Raw genomic sequence first — 27,085 nt, forward strand, 5'->3', positions numbered from 1 at the left:
GATGACCTCACCCAGAGACCTTATCTATGCAAACACTAAACAACGTGGTAAACAGGACACTGCAGTGTTGATGTAGCTGCGTTGACCCCAGGGTATTTGAGACACAAGGTGGGTGAAGCAGGGCCGGTGCTACCATTTAGGCAAACTAGGAGGTTGCCTAGGGCACCAAGATTTGGGGGCGCCAAAAAGCGGTGCCCCCCAATTTTTTTTTTTACAGCGTTGCTGAGCTGCTGGTGGCACACTGACATGTGCGGCTCAGACTCCCTCTCCCCGAGCGCACGGTCGCCACTCCACTTCTCCCGCCTCCCAGGCTTGCAGCGCCAATCAGCTGTTTGGCGCCGCAAGCCTGGGAGAGGAGGAGAATTAGAGCGGGGGCGGTGTGCTCGGGGAGGAGGCAGAGCAGAGGTGAGCTCCCCGGGAGGGGGAGCTGCTGCGGGGGGGGGGGGGGGGGGGCCCGCAGGGGGGGGGGGGGGCAGGGGGCGGCCACGGGGCGGGGAGGGTGGGGGCGCAAGGTGGAAGTTTCGCTTAGGGCGCGAAACTTCCTTGCACCGGCCCTGGGGTGAAGTAATATCTATGTAGCTTAAAAGCTTGTCTTTCACCAACAGAAATTGATCCAATAAAAGATATTACCTCATGGTAAATAGGACAGACTTTTAAGGGGATCCAAATCCCTAGGCAATGACACACATTGTCTAGCAACAATGTGAGGTCTTGTAGATATGACTAGAACCACTGCAAAGTAGTTCCAGGCACACCAGCAACATCCCTTAGTAAATAAAGCAACAACATGTGGCCAATGATAGGAAAATCTGCCAAATACAAAAAAAACCCAACCAACAACTATGTCAATTCAGCCTAATTTAAAATCTACAGATCATTTAGGACCCTGACTGGCAGTCTCAACTCCCTAAGACAGACTGAATCTGGACTGAAACCTATCGAGGATGTCACTGATTTAGAGGTGGACTTGGAGCCAAAAGGCCATTACCCTTCTGGTTTACTGTCCCCAAAGAAGAAAGGTCAGACAGGGAGACTACTAGGAAGCACTCCTGTGACTTGAAGAGGGGTGAACCTCCATAGCTGACTGGCATCCGCCACTTACTAAGTGATAATATCCCTTCAATAACAGCAACACAATGGCAGCAAACAACTTTCTAAGTAGCCAGAGTGGGCATAGATCAGAGTATAAAACACACAAACCCTTGAAGATATCGGGGACAGTGGAGAAGACAGTCTGTCAGTTACCCCAAGTTCTGACCATTAAGAGAACTGGAGAGACAAGCCCCAAACTTCTCAATCTTCTCCAAAACAATTCAAACTTGTTAAGAGTGATTATTTGAAGGAATTACTAAATCATAGATTGTAAGTCCAGAAGGGACCACTGTGATCATAACACAGGTCATAGGACTTCCCTGAATTAATTCCTGTATGAACTAGAGCATATCTTTTATAATAATATTTCAAGAATGGATTTAAAAAAATAAAAAAAGATATGGGGTGATGCAATCTGAATAATTTAGATTGTGCACGACAGAGGAATTTATTTTGATGGCTTCTTACTGTATCTATGTTCTAACACAAAATAAAATCACAAATGCATTTCAGAGATGAAGGGAGGGGAGAGAGGAGATAGTTATGGCTGTTAGGAAACAGCTTCCTGCTGGCTAATTTCATGAGGTAGGACTGGCATCAGCCTTAAAGGAGTCTACAGGACTGCTGTTGATGAGCCTGCCACAGCCGTCAAAACAGGCATATTTAAAATAAAAGTGGTGATTTGTAACAACACTGTCAGGCACAGGTTCCATTATGCTGAAACATGCTCAGAGGCCTGTGTGGGAAAATATCACTGTCAAACATTACATATCCAAAGTGATACAATATTAAATTATTCCATTTTCATTCTATTTACCATCTTTAACATTACTTAGTTCAATATTACTTCAATTAATTGCTTTGGTTAACTAAGTTTGAACTATAGCATTACCTAAAGCTTCCTAGCACTTAGTCAACAACAATTTATCATTAGTCTCAAACAAATTTAACACTCTCAGGAGAGCTCAAAAATAAAACAAACTGAAAAATTAGACAACTTGATCTGTATTTTCCAGTCAGATAGTACACCCCAACTTAAATCTGTGTTAACAGCAAAATTATGTTCTATGCAGAGTATCTTTACAATTATACACATTTAATTCCAACTCCTGTTATGGTTTCACATAACACATCTGAACAATGTTGACTAAACAATAACAAATGAAAGCAAATTAAATTCACTTTTTAAAAAATCCAATCATCTAAAAAGGACAGACAAACTAATGGCAGAAATTACTGGTATAAGAAAAAAACGATACATATATACTTTGTAATAGATATAAAAAGCTAATAAAATTACTACATGTATTAGAGTCTGTAACCTTAGAAATCTTTGTACCTGGAGGATCTTGGCAAATATAGCAGGTATATTTCTCAGGTACATTATCTTCCAGTAAACCCATACAGACTCCATGCTGCCAGCACAGACACTCTTCACACTGTTTGAAGTCAAGAATTGCACATCAACAAATGAAACCTCAATACAATTACCTCAATTAATAAGATTAATATGCATATGTATGTATGTATGTAGTGTCTGTGTAACAAAAAAGCCAATAAACTTGAGAAATATAGGCCTAGAAAATGACACCCGGATCCCATCTTATTTTAAGAACAACAATTAAATTAAAAGATTGGAACTACAATGAAATTTCCACCTTCCCCACTCATTTTTCATAAAAATCACAACCATTTTAGAGTGAAATTAGAGATCATAAAAAGTACCAAACTGATACCCCTTGAGACCAAAACCCTCTAGTAGATGAGCACATAGAGCAAGCACTGTTGCAGCCGTATCTGTCCCAGGATATTAAAGAGACAAGGTGGGTGAGATACCATCTTTCATTGGACCAGCTTATTTTGATGAAAGAGACAAGCTTTCCCAGACCTGAAGAAGAGCTCTGTGTAGCTTGAAAGCTTGTGTCTCTCACCAACTGAAGGTGGTCCAATAAAAGATATTACCTCATCTGCATAGAGCAAGGGTAACCACAGTACAAGTTCAAGCTTCCCCTACCAATGTACCTAAAAAACTCCAGAAGTGAGAGAATAGCTGAGTCACCTTCATTCAATCATTATTCAGAGCATCACAATCCAGGTATATCATCCAATGTGAAGATACCTTGAAGGCAGAGACACATAAGCCTGGTCTAAACTTGAAAGTTAACAGTATTAAACTATATCAGTATTAAAGAGGTACAACTTTCTAGTGTAGATAAGGCTGTAGCTGCATGTTGTGTTTCAGTCTTTTTTTTTTTTTTTTTAAACCATGAAAAGTACCCCACTGCAATTTCCAAACAGCTCCTAGAAGTTACCACTAGTCCCATTTATGCAGTCTAAAAAGGGGTACAAAGAAACTTACAGATAAATAAGATAACCAAGTCTCTCCTCTAAGGAGTTTCTAAGTTTGATAATGAAAAAGATGGTGGAAGTGGGACAAAACTGCATATGAGGGAACATTATTTACAGGACTGTCTCATGGTTCTGAATATCTTCTTTTACATAAGCCTGTTACAGAGAGGCACAAGAGGAAGAACCCTTCCTGACTCTGCCTAATTCCGAGTGGCTCTCTCTGCACAGGCCGTACTGACAGGAACAAAGAAGGTGTTTTTCAATTGAATTAGCTCAACCAAATAGTTATAAAATGGCCAGCTCAAACAACCTTAAAAGTTAGTTTTCAGATGAGTTGGGCTACCTCAATTGAGAAACATGTTTATTGTCCCTAGGGCCACAGAGATTGTTTAGACTAGAGTTTGGGTCCTGTTTTGAGAGAATTGATTCCCAATTAACTCAAGTTATACTTTTGTAAATGTTAACTTAGACACTACACAAGTGTCTGTAGTTTACTCCTGCAGTAAAAAACTCTAGTCTAGACATATCCTTTGGGACACATCTTCCATCTATGGGGAGAACACATGACCGCAAAGCACATTAGAAAGCACCAACAGATTCTGAACACCCAGCTTCATGGTTAGGTCCAGTGACCTTGGGGCAGAGGCAGAGAAGACCATGGAAAGGGGGTGGGGGGAGAGCACAACACCAAAGGCAGAGAGGGACATGTGGAAGAAGAGAGACTTTTGCCCCCTGTCCCCCAAATAGACTGCAAGATCCATATACCATGTCTCCAAGGAGGCTGGGATTAAGGAGAGTCTTTCCCACAAAATGGGGAGAGGAGAAGAAGAGGCATTCCTTCACCCTAAGAACTGTAGGGGAAGAGTGGTGGAAAGAAGAGGAAGGAGACAGGTCAGTCAAGTAGGATGGGGTGGAGGGTTGTAAAAGATAGAAGACATCCCTGGGAGGTGGGTAGGGGAGGAAGTAGTCCCTTTTCTCACCACTAAGACAATGGTGGTGGGTAAGATGGGCAATAGAAAGATCAGTTGAGAGGAAAAGACTCCCCATCCAAAAAAAGAAAAAGGCAGGCACCCCTTCCAAAACAGGTCTTCCCAATAAGGGAAGGGAAGGGAAGGAAAGAGAAGGGAAGGAAAGAGGAGGCAGAGAAATCCTACCAAGGGAGGGTCCAGAGGAAAACCAAGGGAAAGGATGGGTTAATGGGAGGAGGGAAAGCAAGCAGAGGAAAAGGGAAGCCAAAGGAGGATGTGTCAGGAACAAGAGGAGAGCTCCAGGCCCTGTCTAAACTAGTAGTTTTGTAAAATTCCCCATGGCTGCACAAGAGTGGAGCTGCAACAGTGAGAGATTTTAGGGAACGTGCTAGTGTAGACTGGGCCCACACGGGGAAGGGCAGAAAAGTACAAGGATGCTGTCAAACTGCATACACAAAACATGTTCAGATAGAAGTGGTTTTTAGTTTATACGCCTTTAATTGGCTGTAAAGCAGATACTGAAAAAGCAGAAAGAAAGATTAGTGAGTACAAAAAGAAAGAAAAGTCAAGGAAAAAGAGAAAGATCAGGACAAACAACAAGGAAAGAAGTATGTTACTTTCGTTTTACAGCAAGTTTATAAAAATGATACAAAAACACACACACAGACATTCAGTTTGAGTTCATATACTGAATCAGGAGATATCAAAGCATGGGACTGTTGAATGAGGCAGGCTGGGGAGACTCTCATGAGCCCAATATCACTATATAAGGGGCAAGGGAAAACCTGTTTTGGTTTTAGATGCAGATGCTGGCTCCTGACATTTTAAAAATACATGTGTTTAACACAGATAAATGAGGAATATGCAAAGCATAATTTGCCACACAGGCAAAATACCCAACTACAGAATTCAAGACAACTGTTTTAACTAAAGTGAATGTTTTGAAATGTCTTAATCTTCTAAAATGCTAAAAGTTGCCCCAGACATTTCAGAGCGTTCCATGGAAGTACACGATGCTCGCCACCCCTTTTTTACTGTCTGTCCAGTGCTTCCCACTTTTGCTTGCCTGGCTACAGACCCACTGTAACAGGTGAGAGGAAGCAGGCTGAGCCAGAGTATAGATTAGTAATGGAAAGTGAGCTAAAATAAGGAGCTACAGGTTTTGAAGGAGGAGAAAAGGTGGACAAGGGGGGAGGAGGAGAACAGGACTAAAAAAAAATACAAATTAATTATGTATACAAAGGAGGTGAGGCGTGAATTTCCCCAAGCTGGTATGTGGAGCAGCTCCGCATCTTCCAGAATTAAAACAAAAACAAACCAAAAAGACACCCGCCCCCCCATAAAAAAAAAAATTCATGACTTAAACCCAGAAAAGAATATGCAGACTTGTTCTATTTGGGGCTAATTGTTGTCCAGACGTTACCTGGAGGATTTAGGCCCCAGGAGAAAGTCTCATTCCCCTACAATAAAAAGGGTGATCAGTGTAAAAACTGAATTGCTGCCTATATACCTCTAATAGCAAAACCCCATGGCCCTCCAGAGTTAAGCAGAGACCAGGATGAAGCCTCAGTGACAATTTGACACAGATCCATATTTAAATAGATTTTGTTTCAGTTCTAGTACTATTAACTTAGTAATTCTTGCTATACAAATGTACTATTTAAATGCAAAAACCATGTATGTACCTTTCTGTAACTATTGTATTCAGACACAAATGGTTACGAATTTTATACTATATATTAAACTGTACATGGTCTAGTTGAAACCTTAACATTTTGCACTTCCTGTTACTGGGCCCAATCCTGCTCCAACTGAAATCAGTGGGAGGTTTACTGTCAGCTTCAAAGGGAGCTGCACCAGACTCTGTTATTTAACTGTACCAATATTAGGATTGCATACAATTTTTGTATGTAATCTTTTTGTAAAGAAAAATGAAGATATTCTCCATGCTTAATGGCACTGAACTTCTTAGAGATGAACAGAGTGGGGAAGAGAATATTACTTACTTGTAATTCTGCCTTTTTGTAGATAAGATCTCACAAGAGTCCCACTCACAGGTCTTGCACGCCCATGCATAAACTGCCCTAGCTCTTATGTTTTTGATGCCTCAAGACACCTGTGGGTTGGCACAAGGGCTCCCTGGAATGTGTATGCTCCAACAACAAGCACCTCAGAGGTCCCAGAAAATTCTAGCCAGTTTCTTTCAGATCAGTAAGAAAAGGCAGCATTCTGTCTCATTCTAATTGTCATTTAGGAGTGCCCACATTTAAAAAAAAAACCATAAAAGTCAGCAATTCCTCCAGGAATGGGCAAATCTCCAAATGACTTTTTTGAGGGCAGATACAGGAGACACCTCAAATCTGAGCTTCCAAATTCTGGGGTAAGGTAGAGGTCTGAGTGAGAATCCTCTGAGGGGATATCTTCAACAATGCAGATTTACAAGTAAGTAGTTTCTTCTTCTTTAAGGTTACAACTGCACAGGATTTTCACTCTTCAAGAGTAAGTGGCTTGGGGAATGACTCAAATAAAAATAATTAGAACGCTCCAAGAAGCAGTGTCAAAAAGAGGCTGGTACCCAATAAAGAAGAGACTCTCCCCCCACCCCCCAATAGGATGATGAAAAACATATACATAAACAGCACCAAAGGATGCACCCTTCTAAAACAGAAACTTTCAAAAGCTGGCCGACTCAAATAGGAGATGTCTCAGTATGTGAATCCAGAGATGGAGAAATAAAAACCCATATGTATTCTTCTGTTAGACAATTTCCCAGACAAGACAACCATAGAGTGTCTAGACAATTACTTAAACAACAAGTGTTTCTACCAAACTAAGATTTGATGTCCTAGCCAATTTTAATGGTAATGTAGGCAATGCAGCTAAGAAAATAACCCAACGCCACCGAGCTGTCACAAACACCATGGACTTCTCCAAATTGCAGCAATTCCCATAACAAAGCCAGCCATGCACCAGACCCCTTTGGGCATGTCTCTGAAGTATAGACAACGTCACTCTCCTGGACAGAAAGCCACCTCCTCCTTACAGCCAGCCAGAGCAATCCACGGTCACTATTTTTGTGAACCAACAACATTAGTTCAACCCTAATAGCTCTTGGTCTCCCCTCCCCCAAAAAACCTTCCAGAAGATCCTGTAATAGAAAGACTCCAAAATGAAGGAGTAAAGATACTGAGCTACCACCATATGTGGCCCTTTGTGTTTTGCAATAATAGAATTTACCACAGAAATCCACCCCTTGCCGGAAAATTGTACTCCAGCATCTAAGTTTTAATTTCTAATCAAGTTATACTTCTAGCCCTCATATCTATGAATAGAAGAGCAGTGTAAAGGAAGAAATTATATTTTCCTGAGTCTGCAGATAGCCTGAAACAAAAGCATAGCGAGATGTGAACTTTCCCAATTCATCTCTATAGGGCATCTTAAGTTTGACATCTAAGCCTGATAACTGCAAACATTACTATTTCACTGCTGATCATTTTAGGACAACCCCAAAGCTAATTAATGTGTATCTCACTCCCAACAAATTCCTGCGTGTTCTCAAGTACTAACTGTGCCTATGCAGCTGCTATAACACCAGCTTCCCACCCCCTAATAACTACTACCATGGAGTAAGATGTTATCAATACAAAAATCTGCTGCAAATCAAAGACTGAAAATATGGTAACATAAAAGACAATTTATTATTAAAATATAAATACATGCTACTGTACCGACTACATTATTCAATTTCATATTACATTTGTAAAAACAGAAAGGTAACTCAGCAGCTATAATTTTAAAAGTATGTCTATATATTCCAATTTATGGGAGATGCAGCCTTGGCACTGCTGAGCTTCAGGAACATTTTAGAAAGCAGCCCTTACTGAGACTGCACAAGTACCCTCTAGTGGTGCCTAATTTTTACAGCAGAGATAAAAAATAATGGTAACAATTTATAATCAACAAGAGGATAATATGATGAGATGGCAGACAAATACACTTTGGCAGAATACAAGGACGGACTGAAAACTGTTAACTACAGTGAGAAGTCTAAGTTGGATAATATGAAAACAGATTGAAGAGAATCTGCTACTCATGGTGAAACCTCTTCCACTTCTGAGAAAAATATTTAACAAGTAGTTTCCTAGACTGTAATAGGATTTTCCCCATTTCCACAGTACAAGTTAGGTCAGTCAGCATCCTGTGATCCAAGATGTGAGGATGCAGCATGCAAAAGCCTTTTTGGGTCAAGATGTCTGATATCGCTGGTAGGAGATATGGCAACTCCCATCAAGTCTGAAGAGATATGCATACAAGTAGTGGCTGGCCCAAGCTAAGGCAATTAGTATGACCTAGGACTCACAAGGAAGCAACAGCCACAAAATGTAGTAAACTTACCTACCAAAAATAACCCAAGAACCAAATCTTAAGAGCTCTAGGCCACAGTGCTGAAAGTCTGTCTGATCTCTCCCCATTCTCCCCTCCCCCCCCACCCCCCCAACCATGTGCACATTAGTGGTGTGAAAGATATTGGCCAAAGGGTCACTCATCCTCAAAGAATCCAGGCAACCCAAAAGGTAAATAAAACCACTAGTTTTTATCATGTCTTAACTTATATCCACTCTCAATGCTCTTGAGGCTCAAGGAAAACAAAAGTCCTCAACCCCTTGAGTCACGAACAAACAAAAGCAATCTCTGATCCCTCCCTGCTCCCGGATCTCAAAAGATCTCAAATCCCTTTGCCTCAGGATTAAAAACAAACAGTCTCTAACTGTAAAGACATGAGAAATTCACAACCTAGGGGTATTTAAAAGGCAGGCAGCCAGTTTCCCTCAAAGCTTCCGACAGACAGCACCTGATTTCTTACTTTATCCTCCTATGTCCCAGACTGGTTTCCTGCAAGGTTAATGAGACTCAGCTACTTTTAAATCCTGCTCATTAATCCTTATGTCCCACCACATACAATGTCCTATCCCAGCTTCTTAAGGACTCCTAATCCACACCCCAGGCAAGACCTATCCCACAGAGAAAGCTTTTGGCATATCAGGGTGAGGTGTATTTCTTTTCTGCCACGTTGGGAGAACTTGGGGAGAAAAGTCTGCAGTGTCTTTCATACTTTCTTCAGCAATTCATCTGAAATAGGATGCAAGGGCAAAGAAAGGGCTTCCAGTCAAGTTACCAGTCAAGCTTGATTGTTGAGGACAGAAACTGATTCAAACCCAACTGTTTTAGACAGTTGCTTTAAACATTTGAGGGAACAGAGGGATACTGGATCCTCTGGAGCACAGTAACTGTCTTTCTGTTCCTCTGTTGCAGAAATGTATCCAGCCTCTGAAGAATTCTCCCCAGCAAATACTTATCCCCACTCAATCTGTTGCATTGATGAGGGTAATGCAAGATTTGTCACTGCTCTGCAAGTAATGTCAGCTGAACCAAGATATTCCATTCAAGGTTATTCCAGAGTGTTAGAACAGCTTGCCTTACACAGATGAATCCTACTTCTAGGGCACATATATTGACGCTGGAATAAACGGTGGTCCCATTCCACCAAGTGCTCTGACAGACTTAGGTGTTGAATATGGTGCCATTATGACACTATATGACTAACCTGAAACACTTGAGTATTTCTGCCAACATGCACTGCTGCCGTCAAGTTTCTCCAAATGTTGCTCCCTACTTGGATTGGGGTATCTGGAGCCTTTGGTTTGAGAAGCTTGGAATCAAAGGTGATGCACCAAAGGAAAGCTGGCTCTCTCCCTCTCTCTCTGAGCTTCCTGAACTGCATTTTTCATTAGATGAGTTGGAGCTCAGCCACTGACTGCATGGATTCACCAAGGGAAAGTCATGCCTGACTAACCTAATTGCCTTCTATGATGAGATAACTGGGTCTGTGGATGAGGGGAAAGCAGTGGATGTGTTATTCCTTGACTTTAGCAAAGCTTTTGATACAGTCTCCCACAGTATTCTTGCCAGCAAGTTAAAGAAGTATGGGCTGGATGAATGGACTATAAGGTGGATAGAAAGCTGGCTAGATCGTCGGACTCAACGGGTATTGATTAACGGCTCCATGTCTAGCTGGCAGCCCGTTTCAAGCAGAGTGCCCCAAGGGTCGGTCCGCGGGCCGGTTTTGTTCAATATCTTCATTAATTATCTGGAGGATGGAGTGGACTGCACTCTCAGCAAATTTGCAGATGACACTAAACTGGGAGGAGTGGTAGATACGCTGGAGAGTAGGGATAGGATACAGAGGGACCTAAACAAATTAGAGGATTGGGCCAAAAGAAACCTGATGAGGTTCAACAAGGACAAGTGCAGAGTCCTGCACTTAGGATGGAAGAATCCCATTCACTGTTACAGACTAGGGACCGAATAGCTAGGAAGCAGTTCTGCAGAAAAGGACCTAGGGGTTACAGTGGACAAGAAGCTGGATATGAGTCAACAGTGTGCCCTTGTTGCCAAGAAGGCTAACGGCATTTTGGGCTGTATAAGTAGGGGCATTGCCAGCAGACCGAGGGACCTGATCATTCCCCTCTATTCGACATTGGTGAGGCCTCATCTGGAGTACTGTGTCCAGTTTTGGGCCCCACACTACAAGAAGGGAGGTGGAAAAATTGGAAAGAGTCCAGCGGAGGGCAACAAAAATGATTAGGGGACTGGAGCACATAACTTATGAGGAGAGGCTGAGGGAACTGGGATTGTTTAGTCTGCAGAAGAGAAGAATGAGGGGGGATTTGATAGCTGCTTTCAACTACCTGAAAGGGGGTTCCAAAGAGGATGGATCTAGACTGTTCTCGGTGGTACCGGATGACAGAACAAGGAGTAATGGTCTCAAGTTGCAGTGGGGGAGGTCTAGGTTGGATATTAGGAAAAACTTTTTCACTAGGAGGGTGGTGAAGCACTGGAATGGGTTACCTAGGGAGCTGGTGGAATCTCCTTTCTTAGAGGTTTTTAAGGTCAGGCTTGACAAAGTTGGGATTTGGTCCTGCTTTGAGCAGCGGGTTGGACTAGATGACCTCCTGAGGTCCCTTCCAACCCTGATATTCTATGATTCTAAGTGTGGAATCTTGTGCGGATATTAATAGAGAAAGGGAAAGTTCCACATTTGCTGCTGCTATTGTGTAGCTAAAGACAGGTTTTTTACAAACTTGGTTGAAAGGAGAGTAATATATCCAGACTGAATGAATGGATCTCCAAAAAAGGGAAAATTTAGAATGTGCAGAATATTACATAATGCATCAAGAATTGCAGGGCCCACCCCCACCCAAAACAGCAGGTTCTACTTTAAAAAATAAAATACCACCAGATTTTTTCCTGCCCCAATGTTAAATGTTTTTAGAGGATTTTACTAAGGCATTTAATAATATCCCTCATGTAAACTGAATCAAGCACTAACTCACTGTACTTGTTCATCCTTTTGACTGGGCCAGGTATGGTGAATGTACATTGTGATGAGGCAGGGCTTTTAAAACTAGCAGATAAATAGCTTCTGAGCATGCTCAGAAGTTTGGGGAAGGTTTCAAATCAATCTCAACATTTTTATTTTAGTATATTTATTCTCTAACCTAGCAAAGACACTATCTTCAAGGAGAACTATGTCCACGACAAGTTAAAAACTTCAGTCATTTTTGCTGTAGCTCTGTTACAAAAGTGTTTTTGTAAAGAAGTAGGAACAATGTTTTTCCCCTCCCATTCACCCTTAATTAAAAGTAACTGGAGATTTTACTCAAACTTTCAAAAAGGCAACATTAATGGTGATGGTCCTGATGGAACTTGCATGGAACATGAATTTCTGAGGTGAGCTACCGAAGTATAATTTGTTCACCTGCTACCACAGAACAGTTGCTCACCCCTGCTAACCTGACTTTTTTTTTCTTTTTTGAGATGCCAGGGCAGAGCAATGATACATTTCATAAGGGATCCACTCTCACATATTCCTACATAGATTCTTCCACTGTTGAGCTTCAGATGACATCCTTTCCTGTATTTACATTTACTTCACTGCACATCCACAGTCTACAATCATATACCTGAATCATAAAGTCATTTTCTTCTTCCACTTCACAAATGCATCGAACAATCCCAAAGTCACTGTCTTCTTCATCGAATTCCTCATCGGGGTTAGTTGTTACATCAATGTCCTGACTGCAGTCATCATCACTCCAAAGCAAACTATCTGTAGATGACTCACTCAAGGTATCTTCCTCTGTGTCAAAAAGTTAAATTGAATAAATCCATCAGAGCGATTACAGGAAAAAGCCGAATGGGGTGGCTATTCTAAATTACTGTATATCTGGGGATACGCATTGCAGGCACTATAAAATATGTCGAAGATTCTGTGTTTAAAGTAATAGTACAGTAGTAGGCTTAGAATGTGTGTTGAATTTGTACATTACTAGTTGGCAAATTCATATCTGCTAATTAATAGCTACTCCAAAATACCTTTTGCCTTATCAAAACCTTCAGAAGTCTTCTTAAGATTTTAGTTCCCAAAATATATCTGAAAGTGTCTCAAAACAAAAACAAAGTCACAAGATTCCTTTCCCACTTTAAGTGAGACCTGTTCCTACTTCCGTAGAAAAGCAGAAGTGAGAACCACAATCCGGAAGAAAAGTATATTTGTTTCTGGAATGAGGAGTTCACATCTTTGAGATGGCCAATTCTATGCAGACAGCTAACAAAAGTGTGTGTCTTCAAGGTCTGAATTTATTGAAACTGGGACAGATTTTGTGGTGCTATTCCCAGCTAGATGTAGGAGTATCTAGAGGGAACAAAAGTTTATCTTCTTTGAGGCCAAAGATTTTTTTCCATCATGTGTTGTTTTAAAATCCACTGATGTTGCCACAGGAATGTTTAAAAATTTAAATAAGCTCTTTATCAATAACTCAGTATTTCCAGAGTTGGAACTGCTTTGATAATAAGAGTTCAATTACACATTTCAAAGCCACACCCTGTAGAAGAAGACAGTGCTGTAGAATACTGCACCACTGGGAGCCACTATCTGTCCAAAAGGCACACTGTCTGCCAAGAGTGGTCACTGTACCACACAGTCACGAGGTGCAGCATACATCCCTCCCATGCAGATGCGCTGCTGTAGCACTTTAGTGAAGATGCTCCTATGCTGATGGGAAAGCTTCTCCTGTCAGCATAATTAATCCACCTCCCTGAGAGGCGGTAGCTATGTCAATGGGAGCAGCTCTCCTGTTGACATAGTGCTGTTTACACAGGGGGTGAGGTTGGTATAACTACATTGCTCAGGGGGGTGGATTTTTGACATTTCTGAGTGACGTAGTTATACAGATATAGGTCTGTAGTGCAGACCTGGCCCCAGTCCCCGCACAGGGGAACAAGGACTGGATAGAAACCTTTGAACTCACTCCTTCTTGTGCATCCGATACAAAGTTGGGAACAAACTGAACTCTTTGCATATATTCAATATCAGAAACAATGTTGATTTGTTTTAAGTTTATAGTGAAGTAAAAAAATGCTAGGGTTAAGGTTGCCCAAACAAACTTAACTCTGCCCTCTTTTGTGTACAGTTTATAATTACATTAAAACATACTATTTAAACAAATACATTTAAATCAATACTGTACAGCCCCAGATATATGACATGTTGTAATTTTTTCATTTATTTTATAGGGCTGTCAATTAATCACAGTTAGCTCATGCGAATAACAAAAAAATTAATCAAATTGCAGTTTTACTCTCACTGTTAAACAATAGAATACCAATTGAAATTTATTAAATATTTTTGGATGTTTTTCTACATTTTCAAGTACATTGATTTCAATTTCAACACAGAATACAAAGTCTACAGTGTTTACTTTATATGTAAAAATGATAAAAGAAACAGTATTTTTCAATTCACCTCATACAAGTACTGCAGTGCAATCTCTTCGTTGTGAAAGTGCAACTTACAAATGTAATTTTTGTTACATATCTGCACTCAGAAACAAAACAATGTGCCTACAAGTCCACTCAGTCCTACTTCTTGTTCAGGCAATCACTAAGACAAACAAGTTTGTTTACATTTACAGGAGATAATGCTGCCTTCTTCTTATACAAGTACTGTAGTGCAAGCTCTTTATCATGAAAGTTGATGTAAAAAAAACTGCATTCAAAAATAAAACAATGTAAAACTTTAGAGCCTACAAGTCCAATCAGTCCTACTTCTTGTTCAGCCAATCGCCAAGACAAACAAGTTTGTTTACATTTGCAGAAGATAACACTGCCCGTTTCTTGTTTACGTCACCTGAAAGTGAGAACAGATGTTTGTATGGCACTGCTGTAGCTTGCGTTGCAAGATATTTACGTGCCAGATACGCTAAAGATTCATCTGTCCCTTCATGTTTCAACCACCATTCCAAAGGATGTGTCCATGCTGATGACGGGTTTTGCTCATTAACGATCCAAAGCTGTGCGGACTGATGCATGTTCATTTTCATCATCTGAGTCAGATGCCACCAGCAGAAGGTTGATTTTATTGTTTGGTGGTTCAGGTTCTGTAGTTTCTGCATCGGAGGGTTGCTCTTTTAAGACTTCTGAAAACGTGCTCCACACCTTGTCCCTCTCAGATTTTGGAAGGCACTTCAGATTCTTAAACCTTGGGTTGAGTACTGTAGCTATCTTTAGAAATCTCACATTGGTACCTTCTTTGCATTTTGTCAAATCTGCAATGAAAGTGTTCTTAAAACGAACAACATGTGCTGGGTCATCATCCGAGACTCCTATAACATGAAATATATGATAGAATGCAGGTAGAACAGAGCAGGGGACATACAGTTCTCCCCCAGGGAGTTCAGTCACAAATTTAATTAACACATTTTTTTTTAATGAGCATCATCAGAATGGAAGCATGTCCTCTGGAATGGTGGCCAAAGCATGAAGGGGCACATGAATGTTAAGCATATCTGGTATGCATATACCTTGCAATGCCTGCTACAGAAGTGCCATGCGAATGCCTGTTCTCACTTTCTGGTGATATTGTAAATAAGAAGGCAGCATTATCTCCTGTAAATGTAAACAAACTTGTTTGTCCTAGTGATTGCCTGAACAAGAAGTAGGACTGAGTGGACTTGTAGGCACGTTGTTTTGTTTCTGAATGCAGATATGTAACAAAAAAAACAAAAACAAAAAAAATCTACATTGGTAAGTTGCACTTTCACGATAAAGTGATTGCACTACAGTATTTGTATTGAAAAATACTATTTCTTTTGTTTTTTTACAGTGCAAATATTTTTCATAAAAAATATAAAGTGAGCACTGTACACTTTGTATTGTGTTGAAATTGAAAGCAATATATTTGAAAATGTAGAATATCCAAAAATATTTAAATAAATGGTATTCTATTGTTTAACAGCACGATCACTCGATTAATTGCGATTAATTTCTTTAACTGCACGACTAATTGTGATTATTTTTTTAATCATTTGATAGCCCCACTATTTTACTTACACTAAAATCTTTGTCAGAATGGTCCAACATCTTTAGTGGCATTGATTTGTTTTTTCTCTCATTTAAGTATTCTAGTAACTTTTGTGTAGTATACGTTTTTCTATTCAACCATCAGCACAGACTTTTAGATACAACTCAGGACTGAGGCAGTTAACTATAAAAGGTAACTTAACTGCCAACTTAGGAAGCCTATACATGTCACCAAATGGTCACTATTCCTGTATGTGTTTTTCTAAATGAATTGTATGTTGTGTATGACTTTTAGGGACTGTCTGGCATATATAAAGAATATGTATTATCATAAGCTGCTATACTTGTATCTACAGTTGCAGAAAAAAGTATGATAGATCATATTGTTTGAGAAACAGTAGGTCATCAGACTAACAAAAGGGCAGAGTCAGGATTGTGCATGCAATCTTTTTTTTTTTTTTTTAATAATTAATCATGCAACCTTTATGTTTACAACATAAATTTCCTGGAGGTTTTTTTTTTTTTAGGTTAGGTTATTATTATTTTTTTTAAATGGAAAAAAGATGGAAAACTGAAGGCGCTTCACTCTTCAGGACTTCCGAATTGTGCTGGCTTGCAAAAAATTGTAAATAGCTTGTATAAATTCTATGATATGGAACTCTCTGGCAATGACTCAGACCTACATAATACCGTGCACTCTGGCCCCAATCTAGCAAAGGACTTCAGTGAGTGCTCAATTTTAAGCATGTGAGCAGTACCTGAGACAGCAACAAAACGCCATGTTTTTGTCTGTCTCTTTCTCTCTCACACACACCCACACCGCCCCCTCCCCCCCTTAGGAGTACTGCAGAAGGGAATCCCACATCTGCACCCATCAGGAGTTAGGAAGCTAAGCAAGAAACCTAGAACCAGATTTTTAAAGGAATTTAGGCACATGACTACCACTGATTTCAAATATTGGGGATTTTATTTTACTACCTCTCCTTATATTCAAAAACAATTGAAATGTTTTTGCTCAAAATTTCCAAAAATGAAGAGTTGCTTTTGAGCAGAAACCAAATCTGGCCTTCAGCCTGAAGCTTCAAAGTTCTGTAAAGATACGAGTTATCGAAAAGAGATTAAAGAGTAAACGGTTACACAACCTTAATAAAGTGGGCACTGCTGCTCTGTTATTTCCTGATATTTCAGCAAGCTAGTATCTTGCTAATTACTTTGAGTTATCCTCCTAACTGACTTTTGTCAGACACGTATAATGTAGTGTGGTGTATCTGGAGTTATTCTCAACCCACTCCCAGATTCATCACTCTTTATATTTATCTTTTTTACTTCCAGCTCTTCCTAAGAACGTGTGAAAGCCAAAACTTTGTGGCTGTTTTTGAAGATTAGAGAGAAGAAAATGCTTCACTCCATTTTTTGTTTGATGGTTAGTATTTTATACTTTGTCTAGTAGACAGTTCTATCTAGAATAAGGAATGAAGGCTATGCCTACACTACAGCTTAAGTCTGCATAAGTTATGTTGCTCAGGGGTGTGAATTAGCCATTCCCAAGTGACCTAACTTATGCAACTTTAGCGCTGGTGTGAATGGCGCTATGTCGGCGGGAGAGCTTCTCACACCGATGTAACCACCGCCACTCGTTGGGAGTGGATCAATTAAGTCAAAGGGACAGCTCTCCCTCCCATTCGTTTAGAGTGGCGCAGCTGTAAGGTCTCTAGTGTAGCCAGAGCCTAAATCACACACACCTGAGTGACTTAGTTAAGCCAACCTAACCCTTGGTGTAGACAGTTCTAGCCTGACAGAAGAATTCTTCAGTAAACCTAGCTACCACCTCCCTCAGGGAAATGGATTACCTACACCAATAGGAGAACTTTCCCATCAGTGCAGGTAGCACCTACACTAAAGCGCTGCTGCAGCTGTAGCATTTCAAGAATAGACAAGCCCTGAGTCAAAGTCAAGGCAGTACTTTCATAGAGGAACAACTGGCAGTGAATATTTTAGTTGGTGGAACCAGACATTTGATTCTAAACCAAGAACACGTGGAAAGCTGAGTAAGGAATTAATGCTCCACTTGACTCATTAAGACAATATTTTAATTAATCAAAAGAACTCAATTCAGTAAATTCTATTATTAACAAGGCCTCATGATGTTTTGTGAAAGACAACAACACACACTAATAGCTCCCTTTAACATCGTGGGATTAATCTTCAGATATCAAACAAACACAAGGACACAAACATTTAAATTAAAAAGGAAAACTCAGAACATGTACCAGCAGGTGATTGCAAAGAAACTGAGCAAATTACTATTTATTATTAATTTAAAAATTTGCTCTCCTTATGAGATATAGCAAACACTATTTGCTAGAAAACTCGTCTCAGGCACGTGAAACGCATGTGTATAACAGTTGTGGAATACAACCATCTATTAACACCTTTTACTGATGTGCTTATAGCACATACTACTCTGTATACCGCATGTTTCTAAACATCTATTAATCATTTATTAGCCCTTTATGAACTATTTATAAATGGAAACTTAATAAAATTTATTTACCGAAGGTTACTTTTGCTGTAAACCACATACTGAGTTATGAAAAAGAACAAAAGGTGACCAGGAGAGATTGAGAGACAGTTGAGTAGACACTCAATAGTAGCAACATATTTTGCTATGCTGCTGCTAAGTGGCTGCTGCTGTTAGGGGTAGTGTCGACAATTCGCAATAGGAAAAATGTTCCCAAGGAAAATGTTGCTTGTAAGCGGCGATTGCTCTTACAAGGGTTTGCTGCAAACAAGTGTCTACTGTACTTTAAAAGAATCATTATGGAGTGAAACTGAAAAAAAAAACCATGCAGCAGCATGTAGCCTAGGCAAGTAAATTGGGTTTAGCTTCCTCAGGATGGCAGGGACATATAAACACAACACATCTGAACTGGTATAGGTGAATTTGCACCAATAATGCTGCTTAAATCCATCTGCTGTGACACACTACACATTTCCCTTTTACTCACATTTACTACTACTGACACACAAAGCTATCAAGCCACAAATGAGATCCATCTTACCATTTACTTTCACTCTGTCTCTATGGTGCCCAGAATCAGAGACATGTAACGGTGTACTTAGGTGGGGATAAGATCTATTTGAAGAATTATATCTTGTGGTGATGACTGATTTTGGGGGGGAAAGCTCCTGGGAAATGTCAATGTTTTCTTCACTGCCAGGGTATTCTGTAAAATTATAAATATGTTAGTACTGGGGGGAAAAAACAACAGTAAAGTGGGGATCTACAAGTTTGGCATTTAGAAATACTAATAGCATTACTGGCCTGTCCTCCTGCAGTGGAAGAATGGTGGCTTCCAGGGTGAGGGCAGGTAAAAAGAAGGTAGAGAGGTAGCCTTTGGACTCTGCCTGATGTATACGAGGGGAGACCACTTAAAGATGATGTTGCGTGGACTCTAATGTCAACTAAAGATTAAAGGGACACTGGCAATTTTAAATGTAGTTATTTAAAAAATGAGTGAAAACTAGTTTCAGATACTACACCTACACTGAGATTTTTTTATCCTTTTCTGGTTTTAAGAATTAACATCTTACTCACACCCTTTATAATAATCCTTCAGTTCCTCTCTGCCTCCAGAAGCCTTTTTTAAAGCTGGACTCCAACAGAGGAGAGGAAGAAGGGTCATTGTGGGTCTGTAAAGGCAAACAAGACCTGAGGAAACCGAAAACCCAGCAAATAACTGACAGAAAATAGCCCAAGGCTACAAAAGTTAAATCAAGACGTTTTAGTCAATACACCTCTACCCCAATATAACGTGACCCGATATAACACGAATTTGGATATAACGTGGTAAAGCAGCGCTCCGGGGGGGGCAGGACTGCGTGCTCCAGCGGATCAAAGCAAGTTCGATATAACTTGGTTTCACCTATAACACGGTAAGATTTTTGGCTCCCGAGGACAGTGTTATATCGGGGTAGAGGTGTACTACGTTCAACTATCTAAACCATTTAATTTTTACTTGTGTTATGGTATGCCTCGAGGTCCCAACTGAGATCAGAACTCCACTGTGCTAGGCATTGTACAGACACATTAGGTATGTGTACACTGATAAAAAACCCACAGCACCAAGTCTCAGAGCCTGGGTCAGCTGACTCAGTTTTGCGGGGCTCAGGCTGCAGGGCTATAAAATTGCAGGGTAGACATTTGGGTTCAGGATAGAGCTCGGGCTATGAGACCCTCCAAGAGCTTACAGGTCTAAATAGACAAGACCTGCTCTAACCACCAGACCATGCTATATACTATAGTATATATACACTATATATTATATGAAAACTAAAGTAAGAGAGAGAAGTAGTAGTTCTGTGAGCGTGCCAGTGGCTGGATAGACAAGAACAGAGGAGTGATGGGTTTATACACTCAATCTATGGAATGTTGGGTTTAAGACTGCGCATACATCCTAACTGCCAGCTACTGCTCAAAAAGATGTTCTGCGACTGACTAGGCTGTGAATCCTACAGTAGACTTCTTTGTGGGAATGTTAAAGAAGAAATGAGAAAAAATAAAAATAAAAAAAAAATGCCCCCCAAGAATTTGATGTTACTGGGAACAAAAGAAGGTAAAAAAAATATGACGGCAAGTCTGATTTTTTTGGTTGACTGTGTTCCTGCAAAAATGTATTCAGAAGAGAATATTTGTGATAAGACGGTTTTGTGATTAGAGACCACTGTTCTCTTTGATAGCTTCCTCACATGGTGCTGTTTAAAGAAAGTCTATGTGCTATTTTATCAAGCCAGAGTCATGCATGAAGAAGAGGGAAAAAAGCTGCAGATGAGAGAACATATTCAGAATAAATGTAATACCAGGGGTCAAGATTGGGGTGGTTCAGCAAGCCAGTACTTCTCCAAAGTGGACATGTTTGAGCTTCAGAATCAAAGCTTTTTATTAATAAAAAGTTACTAGCCCTTATGGTTGTGAAGAAAACATTCAAAATGTCAACTAGATATAAACCAGTGCAGTGACGTCTGCCTGAGACTGAAGACAGCCTGAAGAGACTAGTTACTTACCCTACAGTAACTGGTTCTTGAAGATGTTGTAATCAGCATGGATCCCACTGTGCCTAAAGCATGCATGATCAGATTCTTTTGAATAGCAGTGCTCACTGGGGCTGTGCATGAACCCTGGGCCTCCTCACACTCTTGTGTGATGGACTAATGGGCAAAAAATATGCAACTCCCCCTTAGTTCCCTCACAACATGAAGCCCATATTAACAGAAGACTTTGAAAGGAGGAATGGAGGGCAGGTCCTGGGATCCACACTGACATCATTTTGAAGAACCAAAGTTACTGTTGAGTAAATAATCTTTCTTCCTTGAATATGTGTCACTGTGGATCCCAATATATGCGACTGGCAAGGCATATCCTTTCTGGATGGTGGGATAGTGAGTATAAGCTGCATCAGTCCAACAGGGACTGCAGTACTGCTCTCCTGAATTTGGCATCTGCCCTGGCAGCTACATCCAATGGATAATGCTTGACAAAAGTTAGTGGGTTACTCCACATCACTGCCTTGTATATTTCAGAAATTGGCTCATTTCTGAAAGAGTGAGCACAGATGTTTAGTGGGAGGGGTACAGCGGCTAATTGGTATCACAGTGAGACACAGTGTTTATCCATTTAGATATTCTTTGTGATGAGCTGGACTGACCTTTGGAAATGTCCAGTGTATGCCCCTTCATCTCTCCTGATGAAGTGGGGTTTTGGTGTTATGCTCTTACTAGGAGTTATAATATTAATAGCTTTACGCACAGACATGATATCATTACCAATTAGTACATCTGCTGGAATGCTATCCAGTATATCAACATTTAAGCGTTCCCAGTCCAGCTCTATTGGAGCTAATTTCAAATTTTCCCAATGCAAGGAGTTTTAAAAATTTTGCCCTGGGAGCACATACAATCCATAACCATTTATCTTCCAACCAAAGAAATCTGGGCACCAGTGTCCCTCCAACCTTGGCATACCTTGCTGTTCCCGTACATCTGTGATAAACATTTTAACCAACCTCCAATAGGTCAGCTCTTACAAAATTCACTAGGATCACCTAAACCACCTCCTGGGGTCCTAAGTCGAAGGTAGATACGTTAACCAGGGCTGAACAGGGTTTTTATTTGGATTCCCCTTGCTTAGGGCAATTTCTTTTCATGTGCTCAGTGGAACCACATGAGTAACACTTTTTTGGGCTGTCCTCCTGCGTTAGAGGCCTGTAATTATGATTACCAGGAGGGGATGGGTTCTGGGGTGGGGCGTGCTTTGACTCACCACTGCCCTCCCTTTTCCTGGGGATAAAATGGAGAACCCACTTTAAACTGGGCTTCTGCTGTTCCCTCTTGGATCTGTGCTCACTGAAGAGTCTGTCTTGTACATGTGAATCAGCAATATCAGCTGCTTCCTGTACAGTGGCAGGGGTTTTATCCCAAACTGGTGCTCTGACTTCAATACATACACTCAGGAAATGTTCCTATACAAACAGGACAAATAACTGGCCAGTCCATCCATCCATCCTTGTCCCCATTGCCCACTTTTTCATTAAAATCACACATTCCATACACATATTCTCTATGACACATCCTGTCATGCTTTTCGAGGTTCCTAAATCTTAAACGATACACCTCAGCGGTGATCTGAAACCTTTGCAGCAAAGCTTTTTATAATTCAACACCTCCTCCATGTCCACCTCATTAAACACTCACAATGCTTTATCAGACAACTTGGAGATCGGAGTGGGTACCCTTTATTCCTCTGGAACCTTTTGCAATGCACGTATCTTTTCAAAAATGGAGAGATACTTTTCAATCTCTGTGTGTATACAGGGCAAAGCTTGTCCCTGCTGGATGCCCCTGAGGGAGTATTACCCATGGGCTTTTGTAAGGCCAGTATGCTCAGGGTGGGCAGTCTCTCCTCCTTGCCTGTCTATTGCCTTTTCTTGGCTTCAATTTCTGCCACCCTCTGCAGACACTCTCACACTCTTCTTCTGCTAGTTCCAGCTTGCAGAGCTCTATTGTGGCTAACTCCAGCTCCTTTGTTGTCATAAGCTAGTGGTAGTATCAGGCGGATTCTCTGAGTCTTCAAGCACATAAGAGTAATTCAGATGCCCTTCATGTTGCTTGTCATACACCATGAGGAGGGTTTTCAACCCATCCATATTTTTTTTCTGCAGTGAATAAGCAGCATTCTGCACACAACTCTTCTGCTTCTTGGTGTGCTTAGCATACATTTATTTATTCATCCTGCCTTTTCTGCGGCTTTATTCCCCTTCCCGAAATAAACAAACAGAAAATAAGAAATTGTAGACTTTTCTTTGTTTTCAACCTCCACTCTTTAACCTCTCAGTAACTGGATTACAAAGCAAATGACCTTCTCCCAGGTGAGGCAGTTATTTTTCAAACAAATCATGGTACTTTGCCTCTGGAGCTGAAGTAGTGCTGAGGAGTATGTTTTACACAAAACAGGACTAACTTCTTTGGATATTTGTATTTGGGAGTACCTTTTCAGGACTAAATTTGTTCTGAACTGTGGACATCCCCCCCCCCCCCAAATATCCTGTGTTTGGGTGGGCATAAAAATATACCCTTTGGGGTCACCTAATATCTTTTTTAGAAATGGAAGAGTGGCCCAGGTTTGCCCGAGTCCTTTAGTTGGCTCCAGTATGCCCTCATTGATGGGGAGGACAATCCTGGACAGAGTTGTTGAGCTTAGAATATAGGTGTGTCCACCAGTAAGAGGGATGAGACCATCACAGGATGAGCAGGGTTTGAACCCTGACTGTTTAGAGCCCACAATGTTGGTGCAAAATGCTTCACCCTTTTGTTCAAGGGTGATCTCCTCTCTTTTTTTTTTGGAAAGCCCAAATGAAAGAAAAAAAGCAAGAAGAGGGGTGAACATAAATTTTCTTCACGAATCTGGTCAAAAAGGGATAAAATTTGAAGCTCTGTAGAAGTAGTGGGTCAGAAATTCTCTGGGTTCCATCTTACTGTCACTGACAGTTCAGAGGGAACTGAGGAAGAATACAGACTTCTCTGCCCTTTATGCCCTCACATGGAAGCATAGAGGTGGCACAGGCGCAGACCCAAAGGACAATGCTATTCAAAAGAATCCAATCTTGAGCACATGAGAGCATGCACACATACAGTGGGATCCACACTGACACACAAGTCAAAGAAGAACAATAGCTATGAAGGACAATGATAAGTTGGGGTTAGATTTTCAAAATTGCTCAAAACCCTCAACTAAGGCTACATTTTCAAAGAGCTCAGCTCCCAGTTAGGCAATTAAACAAAGTGGCCAGATTTTCAGAAATGGTCTGCATCCAGTAACTCCTATTGAGAACAGTGACAGAAAAGAAAAAAAAATATTGTCACGTCATCACTTCCAAGAGCACTGATTTGTACGCTTTTTGCGGAGAAGGATGTTTTGGAGAAGTTGTCCTTGGGCACATACATTTATTTACTGATTCATTTGTTTTTTATCAGCCATCTACCTCAATGGCCGTGCCCTTCAATCAGCAAGAAAATGCCATGCTATTCACACTTCACCTTTAATGGATTATTACATCAGAATTGGTGGTGATTAAAGACAAAACAGTACAATCTCTCCTATATACTGTCACTGGTCATGGAAAACTTTGAACTTGGGTCAAGAGAGTCAAACTGAAAAACTAAGGCCACTTTCTATGGGGGGGTGGGGGTGGGGAGAGAGAAAAAGTGTGTTTTACCAGACTTAAATTTCTTTTTCTTCTTCTTCGACTTTGACCTTACACAGTCTTTGGATTTCTTCTCTTTATTCTTCTCTTTGTCTTTAACAGCTGAAATTAGATAAAATTGCAGTTTATTTTAGAAAGGACAGCTCACAATTAGGCACCCATTCTGCATCATACACATTTTAACTTAGATCTGTTACTTTATGCAACCATGGACAGCTCCGATGCAAAAAGAAAAACGAACAGTCTTCTGCTGGTTGTTGCAATTTCCTATCACGATGTGCTCAAGTATTTTTCAGCAGCACTAAAGTGAAGAGTGCCAAAGTAATACAAATTACAGTATTATTTATTTGTATTATGGTAGCACATAATGACACCAACCAAGATTGCAGTTGTGCTGTACATATATAGTAAAAGAAAGTCCCTGACTAGAGAGAGTTTGGAGAAGCGTGCAAAAAATTAACTCAGACCCCTCGACAGGAACATAACGCTTTTCAGACCCTTTGGGGGTAGCCGTGCATGTGGAAGGGATGTGCCACGCTGTCGTGTCCGGCTCCAGAAAAGCTTTATTAATTGGCTGGGCAATTCTGGCTGGTCCTAAGGTGTGGAGAATATCAAGCAGCTTATGCTGGGTGTCTTGCATTTCTTCCAGGGGAATTTGGAGTTTCCCCATGACTTTCCATAACAGTTCTTGAAATTGCCTGAAGTCATCCGGAGGAGAAGGGGATGCTGCGGTCACCACTTCACCCGGAGATGAAGAGGCACTGCTGAGACTGGACTAAAGGGTTCCTCCAACAACTGATCTGAGTACCTGTTAGAAGGATCCCGTAGGGAGGAAGCAGGCGAAGGGTCTCTCATGGACCAGGCTGGTTCTGAGGAAGGATTTTGGGACCATGGTGCCCAGTACGACAAACAGGCCAGATCTGAAGGAGGTTGTAGTGGTTCCCGCAGCATGGGGTACCAATGGCTCCCAGGTGGTGAAAGTGGTGGATGCTGCCATGGATGTGGATGTCTCCATGAAGGCATGTAGGGGTGATAAGACATGGTCAGGTCCTCTACCACTTCTGATTCAACGGAGGAGGAGAAAGGAGTCCAGTTCAAATGGTGGTGCCGGAGCTGGTACAAGGGTGTAGGTTACTGGAGCAGATGGTAAGGGGTCCCATACTGGGGACATATCCCATGGCGGAAAAATAATCTGTCTAGCGGTGATGTAATACCAGAATTTGACCAAACTAAACTGCAGACATTTTGGTTGTATTTAGCCACCATTGATTAAAAGCAGAACATGACATAACTAGGAATAACTGCATGGCTCGCATAGGCAAGGCCAAATGGCTGCAGTTACAGCTTTGCTTATCAGAATGGGAGGAGGTGAAAAGAGTTAACAGACCACAAGAATGGAAGAAAGTAAGTGGATAGAGACATTGGATTTGGATGCCCCGGACATACAAGTTTATTATGGCTAGAAATACTAAAAATTGCAGACCCAGTAGGGGTTACTATGGTAACCCACTGCAACTGCAGCAATTTAGCTCTGCCGAATGCGGCAACTAGGAGTTGTGTGTTTTGTGAGCATTAGCTATAAAAGATTAAGAAAAAGTAAGCACCTCAGAGGAGTCCAGAAGGAACTTTTCTTTGGGCAAGGAGCTGAATCCCAAACTCCCCATCAGCTGGATGGAAGGAGGGTCCCCTAGAAGCCCATCTGGTAATCACTCAAAACCATGTCAGACTTTGGGTAACTGTTTGGGTGCTCTGAAGAGAAGGTTACTCAGCCTGTGCAGTAACTGAGGTTCTTTGAGATGATTGTCCCTGTGGGTGCTCCACTTTAGGTGCATATGCACCACTGCGCTTGTAATTGAAGATTTTTAGTAGCAGTGCCTGGTTGGGTCCCACATAGAATCATAGGACTAGAAGAGACCTTGAGAGGTCATCTAGTCCAGTCCCCTGTACTCATGGCAGGACAAAAAAAGAGTTACTAACATTCCATAACTGTTGTTCTTCGAGATGTGTTACTCATGACCTTTCCAATGTAGGGGTGTGTGTGCACCATTTGCACTGCCGCCAGAAAGTTTTTCCCTCAATGGTGTCCGTCGGGTCAGCTCTGATGCCCCTTGGAGCCATGTCCTCATAGCACCGGTATATAGAGCCCTGCCACCCCCCTCAGTTCATTCTTGCCAGCGAACTCCAACAGAGGGGCAGGCGGGTGGGGGGAGGGTTGGAGGGACATGAGCAACACATTTCAAAGAACAGTAGTTACGGAAGGTTAGTAACCGTTTTTTTCTTTTTCGACTACTTCCTCATGTGCATTCCAATGTAGGTGACTCCCAAAGCAGGTATAGGAGAAGGATTTAGAGTTCACTGACAAGGAGACTGAATCACCGCTCTGCTGAATGTGGCATTGTCTCTGGCCTGTTGAGTGATAGTGTAGTTAGTTGCAAAAGTGGGGACCAAACACCACATTGCTGCTCCACAGATATCCTGGATGTGAACCTGTACCAC

General features: G+C 41.2%; 1 protein-coding gene across 4 annotated transcripts in view; it reads right to left on the reverse strand.

Moving 5' to 3' along the window:
* PHF20 (PHD finger protein 20) overlaps positions 1-27,085 on the reverse strand; it is a 153,219-nt gene that overhangs the window by 25,389 nt on the left and 100,745 nt on the right. For 3 of the 4 annotated variants that reach the window (XM_026656850.1, XM_026656848.1, XM_026656847.1), the window contains 4 exons: positions 24,602-24,691; positions 18,893-19,057; positions 12,434-12,609; positions 2,432-2,531 (listed from right to left, as the gene is read on the reverse strand). In XM_026656850.1, coding sequence (XP_026512635.1) covers positions 2,432-2,531; positions 12,434-12,609; positions 18,893-19,057; positions 24,602-24,691 — 531 coding nt within the window. The remainder of the gene's footprint in view (positions 1-2,431; positions 2,532-12,433; positions 12,610-18,892; positions 19,058-24,601; positions 24,692-27,085) is intronic. The other variant, XM_026656849.1, reaches the window with a different exon arrangement.

This window comes from Terrapene carolina, unplaced genomic scaffold (assembly GCF_002925995.2).
Source record: "Terrapene carolina triunguis isolate 2854851 unplaced genomic scaffold, T_m_triunguis-2.0 Scaffold233, whole genome shotgun sequence".
NCBI lineage: Eukaryota > Metazoa > Chordata > Testudines > Emydidae > Terrapene > Terrapene triunguis.